Source organism: Lynx canadensis, chromosome D3 (genome assembly GCF_007474595.2).
Source record: "Lynx canadensis isolate LIC74 chromosome D3, mLynCan4.pri.v2, whole genome shotgun sequence".
NCBI lineage: Eukaryota > Metazoa > Chordata > Mammalia > Carnivora > Felidae > Lynx > Lynx canadensis.
Genome location: NC_044314.2, coordinates 84,666,291 through 84,679,184, shown reverse-complemented (window position 1 = coordinate 84,679,184; position 12,894 = coordinate 84,666,291). Strand labels below are relative to the sequence as shown.

At 53.0% G+C, this 12,894-nt stretch overlaps 1 protein-coding gene across 2 annotated transcripts in view; it reads left to right on the top strand.

The window, feature by feature from the left end:
* Positions 1–12,894, top strand: part of SH2B3 (SH2B adaptor protein 3) — a 38,856-nt gene that overhangs the window by 9,332 nt on the left and 16,630 nt on the right. For both annotated transcript variants that reach the window (XM_030336251.1, XM_030336250.1), the window contains exon 2: positions 746–1,537. In XM_030336251.1, the coding sequence (XP_030192111.1) occupies positions 773–1,537 (765 nt within the window). In that variant the 5' untranslated portion in view covers positions 746–772. The remainder of the gene's footprint in view (positions 1–745; positions 1,538–12,894) is intronic.

Below are 12,894 nucleotides of genomic sequence, written 5' to 3'. Positions count from 1 at the left end.
TAACTAGTAAGTGGTGGTGCTGGCATCTGACATAGGCTCCGTGTTCTTAACCATATTTTCTGAAGACAAGTAGCAGCAATATTCCTTGGTTACTTTTCCCCCTGAAACTCCAATTCTAGTTCTTTCCTACAGGTTTCTGTGGGAAACACTGTTTCTGGTGGGTTTCCTCCAGCCACACCTTTCTTGCCCACCACTTAAACACATTTATGTACACATAAAAAGTTGGCAGTTTGGTGTTGTGTGTGTTCATGTAAATTGGATCACAGAGTCTGCGTTGTTCCTCGGGTGGTAGCATAGACCTCCCTCTACCTTTTCCATTTCTGCAGAATATTCCAGCTGAGATGTATCACAGTGTGCTTTACCAGTCTCTGACTGATGGGCATTTAAGTTGTATCTACTTTTTCCCTATTATATACATGGGGGCAGAAAACATCTAGTAGGGGATTGTCCTGCAAGTGCCTCTCTGCACGTGTGAGCAAGCATTCTCTTGAATACTTGAGAGTGGAATTCCTGGGTCTGAAACCGAGCCTGCCAAGCAGCCTTCCAAAAAAGGCTGTATCTGTTAAGGATACCGGCAACGTCGTAGGGGAGTGCACATTTCGACGCATCTTCACCAGCACCGGGTATTAATGGTCGTTTTCAATTTTTGATGTCGTGCCTGGTGAATAACGTGTCTCGCGGTGACGGGTTCAAGTAGTCGTGTGCCTGCTCACTTCTTTGTTGCCCACCCCACCGTGTCTTTCAGCCCGGCCGCCCCACTTCCGTCTCCGCCATGAACGGGCCCACCCTGCAGCCCTCCTCGGCCTCTTCTGCATCCGCCCCCTCCTCGTCGGCCGCGGCAGCGTCGCCGTCCCCGCGGGGCTGGAGCGAGTTCTGCGAGCTGCACGCGGTGGCCACGGCCCGGGAGCTGGCCCGGCAGTACTGGCTCTTCGCCCGCGAGCACCCGCATCACGCGCCGCTGCGCGCCGAGCTCGTGTCGCTGCAGTTCACCGACCTGTTCCAGCGCTACTTCTGCCGCGAGGTGCGCGACGGCTGGGCGCCCGGGCCGCCGGGGTCCCGGGCCGCGCCGCCTGCGCGCGACTACCGAGACACGGGCCGCGGGCCCCCGGCCAAGGCCGAGGCGTCCCCGGCCGAGTCGGGCCCCGGTCCCGCCGCCCCCGCGCTGCCCAAGGCCCGCAGCTCCGAGGAGCTGGCCCCGCCGCGACCGTCCGCCGCCTGCACCTTCCAGCACCTGCGCCACAGCCTCCGCCACATCTTGCGCCGCGGCTCGGCCGGGGAGCTGTCCGCCTCCGGGGCCGCGGGGGAGGCGGGCGAAGGCCCGGCGCGGCCCGGCCTGGCCAGGAAGCTCCTGCCCTGGAGCCTGGCCCGCGAGCCGCCGCCCGAGGCCCTCAAGGAGGCAGCGCTGCGCTACAGCCTGGCCGACGAAGCGTCCATGGACAGCGGGGCGCGCTGGCAGCGGGGGCGGCTGGCGCTGCGGCGCACCCGGGGCCCCGACGGCGGAGCGGACCGCGTGCTGGAGCTCTTCGACCCGCCCAAGGTAAGCTCCCCGCGCAGGGCGCTCAGAGGGGCGCGCGACGGTCCCGGCGGGCGGCCGCAGAGCACCCAGAGGAAAGCAGGCCTTTTGAAAAACGAAGTGTTTCTTTTAGACCATTTTGAATTTGCATAGAGGTTGCAAAGATCGTTCAGCTATACCCCACGTGCAGTTTTGCCTGTTAACGTCGTACGTTACTACGTGTTTGCATAACTGAGGCCCCAGCGTTGCTCACTACTGTGAACTGCGCAGTTCTTTGGATTTTGCGTTTCCCCTAATATCGCTTTGCTGGTTCCAGCGCACCGTATTCGATTCAACTGTCGGGTCCCTTTTCATGGGCCTAATGGCTTTGACAGGTTCTACAGGCTTTCCTTGTTTCTGATGGCAGGTTTGAGGAGTACCGGGCAGGGATTTTGTACAACGTCCAGAGACACTGTATGTGGGTGTCATGTGGGCTGTGACAGGTTGGTCCACGTCCTTGAAAACCCTGGCCCAGACTGACCATGACAAATAGGAGGGTTTTTTTTTTTAGGGGGTTCAAAACTGTCACTTGGATTCCTTTGCAAGTCCCATGGTTTGTTGATGTCTTATTTCAAGTTTTAAAAATTTTGTGTGTGTGTGTTTTTTTTTTCTTTTTCGACAACTTTGTTCAGCTGTGCAGTTGAGGCTGAAGGGTCAAGGTGTTCCACACACCTGACAAGTTCCATCTGTGACTCAGATGTATCAAGTTGATGAGACCACGTGGCTTTCACCTCATTCCTTTCTCTTTGTGGTTCTATTATGCTTCCAGAGATGGCGCAAAGCCGATGTAATCTTAGCCCTTGGGGGTCAAGGTCTGAATGGAGAAGACTTAGTTATTCATTTAATAGATATTTATTGAGTGCCTACTGTGTACCAGACAGATGCTGGTGCTGGGGAACTGGCATCTTAGTGAGAGCCGTTGAATAAACCCACAAAAGAACATGGAATTATAAATCATATACTGTGTTCTAAAGGAAAAGCAGTGGGGCCCCTGGGAGTATAACTGAGGGGCCCTAATGGAGGGTTGGCAAGGAATCCTCTCATGTAAAGTACCTTTCTCTTTAAACTTCAGGGCAGCGTCCCATGCATACACTGAAGTGGGTGGAGTGCATCTGAAGCCCCACCCATGTTGCCATGGTTGTGCACACCCAAGTGACCTAGCACCCTGGGGGGCTCCCTCCCACCTCCTCCATGTCTGTAACCCCTCGGCCACCCCCTCCTTCCCCTGACTCCTACTCTGGGGATTCCAGTTCTCTGTTCTGGAACTGCACACAAATGGAATCGCGCAGCATGTTGCCTTTTACGTCTGGCTCCTTTTGCTCCGCATGACGTTGTAGGGAGACTTGTCCGTGTGCATCAGTAGCTCATTTGTATGGACGTACCACAGTTAGCTTATCCATTCACCTGTTGATGGATATTTGGATTGTTTCTACTTTGGGACTTTTATGCTGTTATGAAATCTGCATGTAGTTCTTTGTGTGCACACGTGCTCCATTTCTGTCCATTTCTCATTCCTCAAAGTGGCCTTGCTAGGTCATATGGTAAGTGCGTGTTTATGAGAAATTCATATACTTTTTCCAAAGTGGTTGCATGATCTTATGTCCCCACCAGCAGTGTATGAAAGTTTTTTTTTTCCATTTCTAGTGGATGTGTACTAGTTTCTCATTGCGGCTTTAATTTGCATTTCCCTGATGACTCATGAGGTTAAACACCTTTTCATAAGTTTATTGGCCACTGGAATGAACTCTGTTATGATGTGTGTGTTATTTTTATTGAGTTGTCTCTCCTTTTCTTATTGCTTTATAAGAGTTTTTATATATCTGGGATATATTTCCTTTTATTGCAAATATCATCTCCCACTCAGTGGGTTGCCTTTTTCTTCTTTAATGGAATCTTTTCATGAACAGATTTTTTTTTTTTTAATACTTATTTTGAGAGAGCGTGAGCCAGGGAGGGGCAAACTGAGGAGAGAGAGAGAGTCCCAAGTGAGATCAGCACCTGAGCTGAAATCAAGAGTCTGAATGCTTAACCCACTGGGCCACCCAGGCACCCCCATGAACAGAAATTCTTACTTTTAATGAAGTCCAGTTTATCGATTGCTTTCCTTTATGGCTCGTGCTTTTTGTGTCCTATTTAAGAAATCTTTGCCTACTCAGGGTCGTGAAAATCTTTTTAAAAAGTCTTTTCTTCTGGAAACTTTATTTTGGGGAGCCTTCACATTTTGGACCAAGATCGATCTCTAATTAGTTTTTATGTACAGTGTGAGGCAGGGGTCATGATTCTTCCAGGTGTTCCAGCACTACCTGCCGATGTGATCATCTTTTCTCTGTTGGATTGCAATGCTGCTTTTATACTAAATAAAGGATAACCTGTGTGCTTCTGGAAGACTCTCCCTTATGTTCCATTGGCTCATGTGTCTCTCCTTAGGCTAACACCACACTGTCCTAATTGCCAAAGTTTCCTAGTGAGTCTTGAGCTAGTGACTTTTGGACCACAGTCTTTATTTAAATTAAAAAAAAAATTTAATGTTTATTTATTTTTGAGAGAGAGAGACAGAGCATGAGCAGGGAGAGGGAAATACAGAATCTGTAGCAGGCTCCAGGCTCTGAGCTGTGGGCACAGAGCCCAATTCAAGTCTCAAACCCACCAACCGTGAGGTCATGACCTGAGCCAAAGTCACATGCTCAACCGACTGAGCCACCCAGGTGCTCCGAACCACAGTCTTAATCCTGAGTTAAGAATCTCTCAGTGTTGGGGCACCCGGCTGGCTCAGTCAGTAGAGCATGTGACTCTTAATCTCAGGGTCGTGAGTTCGAGTTGGGTGTAGAGATTAAAAACTAAATCTTAGAAAAATAATAATAATAAAAAAGACTCAGTGTTTCAGGCAGAGGGAACAGCACGGACAAAGGCCTTGAGATGGGTAAGCATTCTGTGTGCTTTGAAGAATGTGCTGGGAGCACAGGGAGGGAAGGTGGGGTATGGGGGGGTATGTGTGGTCAGAGGGGCACGGGAAGAGTTAGTGTTTTATGCCAAACACAATGGGAAGCTGTTGGAAAAACGCAAGTGCGGATAAAAACTCTTCTCATTGTTTTTAAAGTCTTGAGGTTATGGCACCACGAAAGGCAAATAGCGGCCCAAACACATGGTCTTATCTGTGTGACAGCATGGGGTTCCCTATAAAACTTCATTTTTAAAAACAATTTCTGGGGCGCTTGGCTGGGCTTAGTCAGTGGGGTGTGTGACACTTGATTTTGGGGCTGTGAGTTCAAGCCCTACGTTGGGGGTAGAGATTACATTACAAAAAATTAAAAATCTTTAAACAATAAAAATAAATAAAAACTTTGTTTTTTGTTTATTTTGAGAGAGGGAGCACGAGTAGGAGAGGGGCAGAGAGAGAGGGAAAGAAAGAATCCCAAGGAGGCTTCATGCTGTCAGTGCAGAGTTTAGCATGGGGCTTGAACTCGCAAACCGTGAGATCATGACCTGAGCAGAAATCGAGAGTCAGATGCTCAACGGACTGAGCCACCCAGGCACCCCTAAGAAACAACTTCTGCTTAAAATAACCATCTTGGAAAGCCAGCTCTGGGGCCTTAGGCAAGTGACGTCACCTCTCTGAGCCTCAGTTTCCTCCTGTTTGCAATGGCACTGCTCATAGTTCCTGCCTTGTGGCACTGTTGTGTCAACGGAGAGTCCCTGGCACGTGGAGCACTCAGTGTCACTGATGGGTGACACCGGTAAGGACTTTGGGGCTGAGAACACGCATTCATTTCCAGTGCTGGTCTGGGTTCTCAGTGTCCAACTGGCACACCCTGTCGAGGCTGCTGTTCTTCAGGAGCCCTGATGGTGGGGCCCCAGTCAGAGGCCTTACGGGCCAGAGGTGGTGTTCGGGCCCTGGTGAAGTCAAGCCTTGGGGTTCAGTCAGTGAGGTTGTGAGTTCAAGCCCTATGTCGGGGGTAGAGATTACATTTACTAAAGATGTAAAAATCTTTACATTTTAAACTTTTTAAAAATGTTTATTTATTTATTTATTTGAGAGGGAGCACGAGCTGGGCCTTGGGACTCTGTCCTAGGCTCGGTGGTCGCTCTGAGACCTGGAGGGTCTCCCACAAAGCAAACGGCCCTGGCAGGGCCCCTTCCGGCCCCTCCCCAGAGTATCCGTCTCGATGGGGCAGCCCAGCTCCAGCCGCTTCCCTTCCGACAGCTTCCCATTGTGTTTGGAACAGTCTGGGGGCTATTCCCGAATGTTCCCTAAATGACTTGGGGCATTTAGTCTCTGGGCTGAGGATACTTAGACTCTAAGTCTTGACTGAGTATGCCTGCCAGGTGGGTAGCCTCGATCTCTGACCCTGGAGTTGTTTATAGGAACAGCTTTAGACAGAAGGAAAAGGAAGGTTGAAGGTTTGGCAACCGGTGGGTGGTGGGTGGTTAAGGGCTTGAGCTCTGGATTCATACCCAAACTCTGTCACTAAGAGGGTGCCAGCACCAGCCTGGGGAAGGCCCTGCTGCCCAAAGCAGGAAGAGGCTTGGAGGACCAGAACTGAGACAGCGCAGCCGCCCCGGGACACGGAATTAGGGCCTCAGCCAAGCAGATGTCCTCCCGAGTCTGAGGCCAGGTGTTCAGGGGCTCACGGGTCAGCTTCACCTCTGCCTCTGAGCAGCTGCGCGACCCTGGTCGGCTTCTTCCCCACTCAGCCTCGGTCTGTTCATCTGTGAGCAGGGGTGATAGCAGTCGCCTCAAGGGGCATCGTGAGGGCTGCAGGCGGAGGGAGCTCCTTGCTAATGGGGGTGTAAGTGGAGGCCACAGTCAGGCTGCGGTGGGGGGAGGGAGGGTTGGAGGGTAGTTGGAGGAGACACCGGCTTTTTCCAGTGTCTAAAGATGGACAGAGAAGTCACAGCTTTCTCTGGTTTCGGTGGCATCCCTGCAGGTGGGCAGGAGATGGGCCTCCCTTCTGTGCTCTGGCCTTCAGGAAGAGGCTGGGGATTGCTGCCACGTGGGGGGTGGTCACCGAAGGGCCTTTGGCAGGGCGTGACACACGAGTGGGAAGAGGCGCCAGTCCCGGAAGATCTGGGTGCAGGAGTGCCAGGTCAATGAAATGGCAAGGGCAAAGGCCCTGGGTGGCCGCAAACCAGGAGACTTTAAAGAACAACCAAATGCCAGGGGCTGGAGTGGAGTGAACAAGAGGAGAGAAGGTTGGAAAGGTGCTGGGGCTGGGCTAGGTGGGGGCCTTGTGGCCACAGTAAGGACTTGGGAGTTTCTGTGAGCAGTGGGAGCCCTCGGAGGACTTGGGCCCCGTGGGCTGAGACGCTTGCCGGGACTACCCAGCAGTGGCGGTGGGCTGGAGGAACCCCCTTGGGGCTCCCTGTGCTCTTTAGGGCTGCCCATGGGGGACCGTGGCACGATTCTTCTCCTTCAGGACCCTCTAGTCTTCGTGGCAACTCATCTGTGGCAACCCCCCCCTCCTTGGGCGTGCCCAGGGTTGGGCTAGGATGGGGGCAGCATATTACTACCTCGAATGGGCACCTCCTGTGTGCCAGGCATTGCCCTAAACACTTGATCTCAAGTCCTTCCCGTGAGGTTGAGGCCACTGGCCCATCTGACAGGGAAGAAACTGAAGCTGGGAGGGGCAAAGGGACTCGCTCAGGGTCATGCAGCTGAGGAGGCTGGAACCCCGATCCCAAGGGGTTCCCACCTCAAAGCCCCCAGCCACGCTCTTCAGCTGGCTCCTCGAGCCACAGTGGGTAGAGTGTCAGCTCTCGGGCAGGTCAGGCCCGAGATGTGCCATCTACTCAGCAGTTAAAAGGAAAAATATTTCAAAACAAAATGTAAAGATTTCACAGAAGAATCCAGATTTCTGGTTTCTCTTATGAAGTCCGTGGATCGAAAGAGTGACCCAGCCTGTGCTCTGCAGAGGAAGAGCCTGGCGGGAGGTGTGGAGGCCCCAGGGGAGGGAAGAGAGTACAGAAGCAGCCACCGGGCCAGGGGTGAAGCATGGCTAGGTTGGCTATGGCATGTGGGCCGACCCTTTGCTCTTTTGGGCCTCGGTTCCCCCATATATCCAGGCTTGGGTTGGCAGAAATGGTCTCAAAGCCCCGCCAGGTCTGGGGGCTGAGCCTCAGTTTCTCTCATCTGTACAGCGGGGTGATGGCGTTCTAGCTACTCACCTTTTAGCCAACATTTATTTGGGACTTGTTCTATACCAGGGACCTTACCGACCTGGCTTTCCTGACAGCAGCCCTATGAGAGAACTACTGGGATTACCTCCATTTCATAGATGGGGCAATACAGGTGAAGAAGGGGTGGGTGACTTGCCTGAGGTCACACAGATCTGGAGTGGCTGGGGTGGGATCAGAACCCAAGGTGCGTGTGGTGGTCCTTCCTTCAGAAGGACTTATGATTCCTGGGGGCTGTGTGTTTAACCAGTGGCCTCGTGTGGGTGGGGGGCATCTGTTTGGAGTTCTCAGACCAGGAAAGGCTCCCTGTGACCATCTTGTCTGGCGCCCTTTATTACAGACGGGGACACTGAGGCCCAGAGGGGGCTGGCCAGTGTCCCCTTCACCCAGCACACTCTGCCCTTTGGTCTCTGCTCCCTGGCCTGGAGAAGAGGTAGAGGAAGGAGATGGGGGGGCACCTCGGGGACTCGGCCCGTAGCTCTGAGCCCCCCACATGCACCACAGGCCATGAGCACCCCCAGGAGGAAGTGGTCTGGTTGGGAGTGGCTGGGCCGCTAGACTTAGGGGGGTCGCTGGGGGGGGGGGCAGTTGGACATTATGGTTCAGGGCCATTCCCGCTCTGTTCCTTCTGAGCTGGATGGTCTTGGGCAAGTCACTCAGCCTTGCTGGGCCTCGGTTTCCTTATCTATAAGATGGGATGGCCACGGCACCTGCCCCCAGGGTTGATGGTGTGGGAGAAGCCGTGGATATGGTATGTGCTGACTGGGTGGGCTGAGGGGCAGCCTCAGGCACGTGTCTCCAGGCAGCAGCCACTCCTGGGGTGCTTGGAAGCCCACCTGGCCCCACCCGCACACAGCACACAGTCCAGCGGGGACAGTCTGGGGGACCCAGTTTGTGGAAAGAGGCAACCAGGCCTCGGGCGCCCCCAGCTCCCCACCTGGGCCCGGGGTCTGTCCGGGAGGCAGAACTGCGGGTCGGGCAGTTCTCAGAGCCTGTGCAGCAGTAGGTGCTCATGCGAGCCTGAGTGACGGCCAGGCCCCTTCTCCCGGGCGCATCCCTGTCAACCTATTGACCGCGTGCTGTGGTTCTTCAGGGTGGGGGTGGCACCGCGCCCACTTTATAGTTGAGGACACCGGGGCTGGAAGAGGCAGAAGGAGCTACAGCGTGGACCCCAGGGGCCCGAACCCGGAGCCCGGGCCCCCGGAGTGTGGGAAAGAGGAAGCAGAGAGAAAGGGATGTCCGCCGGAGGCCTGGTGGTTTCCTCTCCGAGGCAGGAGGAAGAGGAGGAAGAGGAGGAGGGCAGGGCAGGAAGCGGCCAGGAGGGAGGGGGCAGCCTCCTTTTGGCTCGGACAGACCTGGGTTTGAGTCCTGCCCCTGCCTCCTCTGAGCTGTGTGACCTTGGGAAGGGCCCTGTGCCCACCCCACGCCCCGTGCCTCGGTTTCCTCAGATACTTCCTAAAACTAGCTGAGGGCTGGCCCCCACCTGTGGGGGTTCAGAGGGGTTAACTGAGCTTCCGCCTGTGCGGCACTCAAGTGCGCCCGGCACACCGTCATTGTTCATCAAAGCTTAGCTGCTGTGGTTATTGTCATTATTACTGTTCTTATGATTTTGTTTGTTTTGAGAGAGCATGAGTGGGAGAGGGGCAGAGAGAGGGAGAGAGAGTATCCCAAGCAGGTTCCACGATGTCAGTGCAGAGCCTGACGTGGGGCTCAATCTGAGGCACCGTGAGATCGTGACCTGAGCTGAAATCAAGGGTTGGATGCTTAATTGACGGGGTCACCCAGGCGCCCCTGTTGTCATTATTTTTATTAGTTGTTTGCAACACAATAGGCACCGCATCTGACACACCCCGTGGAATCACCACAAATGCTGTGAGGGGGGACAATGATGAAGCCATCTCATAGACGAGGAAACTGAGGCACAGAGAGGAAGAAAGGCTTTCCTAAGGCCACACAGCTGGGAAGAGGAAGAGCCAGGAACAGCACCTGTTGTGGGCCTGCCCTCAGCCCCCAGACAGGTGGAGAAACCACCCACCCTCCACTGACAGCCCAGAAGATCTTCTTGGGCCAGGCAGAGCCCCCGTGTCCCTATGGGGAGACAGCTGGGAGTTTTAGAGGCCGGTGGCGCCCCAGTCCTCCCCCTTCCCAGGACGACCAGAGGCAGAAGGCTCCCACGGTGAGAATGGGGTTCCTGTCCTGTTCTGCCTTGAGCTGCTTTGCGAACCTGGGCTGGTCCCCACCCCTCTCTTGAGCTGTGAAATGGGCAGCAAAGGGGCTTGATCTGGGACTGGTGGGGGAGGGAAGGAAGGGGGGTGGTGGTGAGCAGGGTTCCCGTGGGGGCCCCAAATGCACACGCAGATGCCCCCTATCTGCCCCTTACTGGGGTTCTGTGTAAGATCACTTTTGAAAAGTAGTCTGCCACTCAGAAGAAACCCCTGGCCTTATTGAAACTGTGGGCAGATGATATCGGCATGCTTCTTTTCAGCTCAAATTCTATGAATCCACACACTAGAAAGTGCCCCCGAATCCAGCGGTGTGTGTGTGTGGGGGGGAACTGACGTTGACTTATTCTCACCCCTTACTCCCAGCACTTTTGGGGGTGCTTCCACTGCCCTTCCTGCTCCCCAGGGCCTGTTTGCTTTCTCCAGCTTCTTGAAAGTGGGCCTTCTGTTTTCGTTTGAGGGATAGGGTGTTGGGACAAGACTGTCATCGTAGTCTGGGCTGTGAGCTTGGTAGCCAGGCAGAAGGGCAGGTAGACAGGTTTAGGCTCAGATCTTGGCTCTCGTGTCCTTGGTACGCGACTGTGGGTTGAGAGCCTCAGTTTTCCATTCTGGGAAATGGAATGTCAGTACTTGGCATTGCCGGGTGACTGAGTCAAAAGCAGGCTCGGCAAAGGCATGATATGTTTTCATCCAAGAGCTGGAAGAAGCAGTTCCTGGGTAGGGAGTTGTCACATCCCAGAGGTGGGTCCCCAGGTGCCCTCCTGAGGATGGGCAGCGGCCTGTACTGGGCAGCAGCTGACAGCCCCAGCAAGCTAGTCAGGCCGCTGCTGGAAATCCCCCACCCGCTTCTTTGTGAATGGAAAAGGAAACCAAAATGCACAAAAAGAGACCTCTGCATTCTGAGCGGCTGGCCGTCAGTGGTGATGGTGGGGTGGGGGGTAGCTTCCTCCCCGAAGGCAGGAGGGGCCGCCTCAGCTTCCTTTTTGGGGCCCCACACCCCTTTTTCCTATCTCCCCTCCCTAACAGAAGAGGCCACTGTTTTGCTCAGGCCATGGACTCCCCTGACATCTCATGCTCCGGAACCAGTGGGTGACGGCGTACGTGGGGGACGATTGAGGCAGCACCCGCCACCTGGCCTCTGGATCCTCCCTCACTTGTGGCCCATGCCCGGGTCCTCCCATTACCTGCCTGGCTTGAATTCTGACTATGGGCGGGGGGGGGGGGGGTGTCTGAGGTCCACAACAGCAACCGAGAGAGAAACCTCACTCCAGGGAACGGCGTGGAACTGAGGGGCCCTGCTCTGTTTCATCTGAAATCTTCGTGTCATCTAGGAAACTAATGCGCCGAGGGCCTCCACATTTGAGCTCCTAATTTCTGGTGTTGTTTTCTAATAATAAAGCTCATGGTAGAAACCATAGAGTGGTAACTGAAAACCACTCCCCATCCTGCTCTGAGACAACCAGCATTTCCATTTTGGTAGAAGTCTCTGTGACCTTTGTTCTTGCATTGCTTTTCTGACTTCTCCCCCAAATTGCAATTCCTTCAGCATTCAGCCATTCTGCATTCAACGCTTACCTCTGGAGCCCCTTCCGGGTGCCAGGCATGTGAGAAATATAGACAGAAACCTTCGGACAAAAGCCCAGCCCTTGTGAGGCTGACACTCTTCATTCTGCTTTGTTACCTGCTTTTCTTCTGCTTAGTATTTTTCTGAAATATTTTTCAAGAATGTCTTTTTCATACTGGCTGTGCAATATTTCATTTACACAGAGAGGCTGTGATGTATTTATTGAGACTCCTAATTCAGTCATTTCTAACTTCCCCGCTCGAATGCACAACTGTCGGACATCTTGTACGTAAATCTTGGTACCCATCTCTGATTGTTTCCTCAGGCTCAATTCCTAGAAAGGGAAGTGCTGAGTCGAAGGCTTTAAGAGTGCCTCTACAGGCTCGCTCGCTCTCTCTCGCTCGCTCGCTCTCTCTGAGCTTTACTGAGATACAACTTACAAGTATGTGAAATGAACTATTTAAAGAGTACAGTGGCTTTTAGTATGTTTACAGAGTTGTGCAACCATCACCATGATTTGCTTTGAGAACATTTTCATCATCTCAGAAGGAGACCTTGTACCCATTAGCAGTCCCCCCCTTCCATCCTCCCCGCCCTCAGCCCTGGGCAACCACAGATCTGCTTTCTGTCTCTATGGATTTGCCTGTTCAGTGCTTTTCAAATAGATGGAATCAGAGAATATGCTGTCTTCTGTGACCAGCCTGAAAAAAGCTGCTTGGCATAATTTCACTTAGCGTCATGTTTTCAAGGTTGATCCACGTCCTAGCAGGTGTTAGGACTCCATTCCTTTCTATGGCAAAGTAATATTCTATTACGTGGGTAGATGATATTTCATTTATCCATCCATCAGTGAATGGATGTTAAGGTGCTTCCACTTTTTGGCCGTTGTGAACAATCACGCATATGTTTTTATGTGGACATAATGTTTTCATTTCTCTTGGGTATCTATCTAGGAGTGGAATTTCTGGGTTATATGATAATTCTGTGCTTAACGTTTTATTGCCAGACTGCTTTCCATGGCGGCTGCACCATTTCACGTTCCCACCGGCAAGGGCTCCCACTTCTCCACACGCTCACCAGCTCTTGTCTGTCTTTTTGCTTGTAACCATCCTAGTGGGAAGAGGTATCTCATATGGTTTTGATTTGCATTTCCCTGTTGGCCAATGATGCTGAGCATTTTCTTCATGTGCTTACTAGCCATTTCTAATGCTTCTGACTGATCCTTTTCAAACAGTCTTCCAGAAAGGTTATACCCATTTATCTTCTTATTGCCAGAGGTGCCAACACTGGTTATTATTTTTAAAACCTTTGCCAACTTCTAGAGGGGAAGTTGTTATCTTGTCCTTTCTGATTACCGTGGAACTGACCTTTTCTTTGTTTGTTTG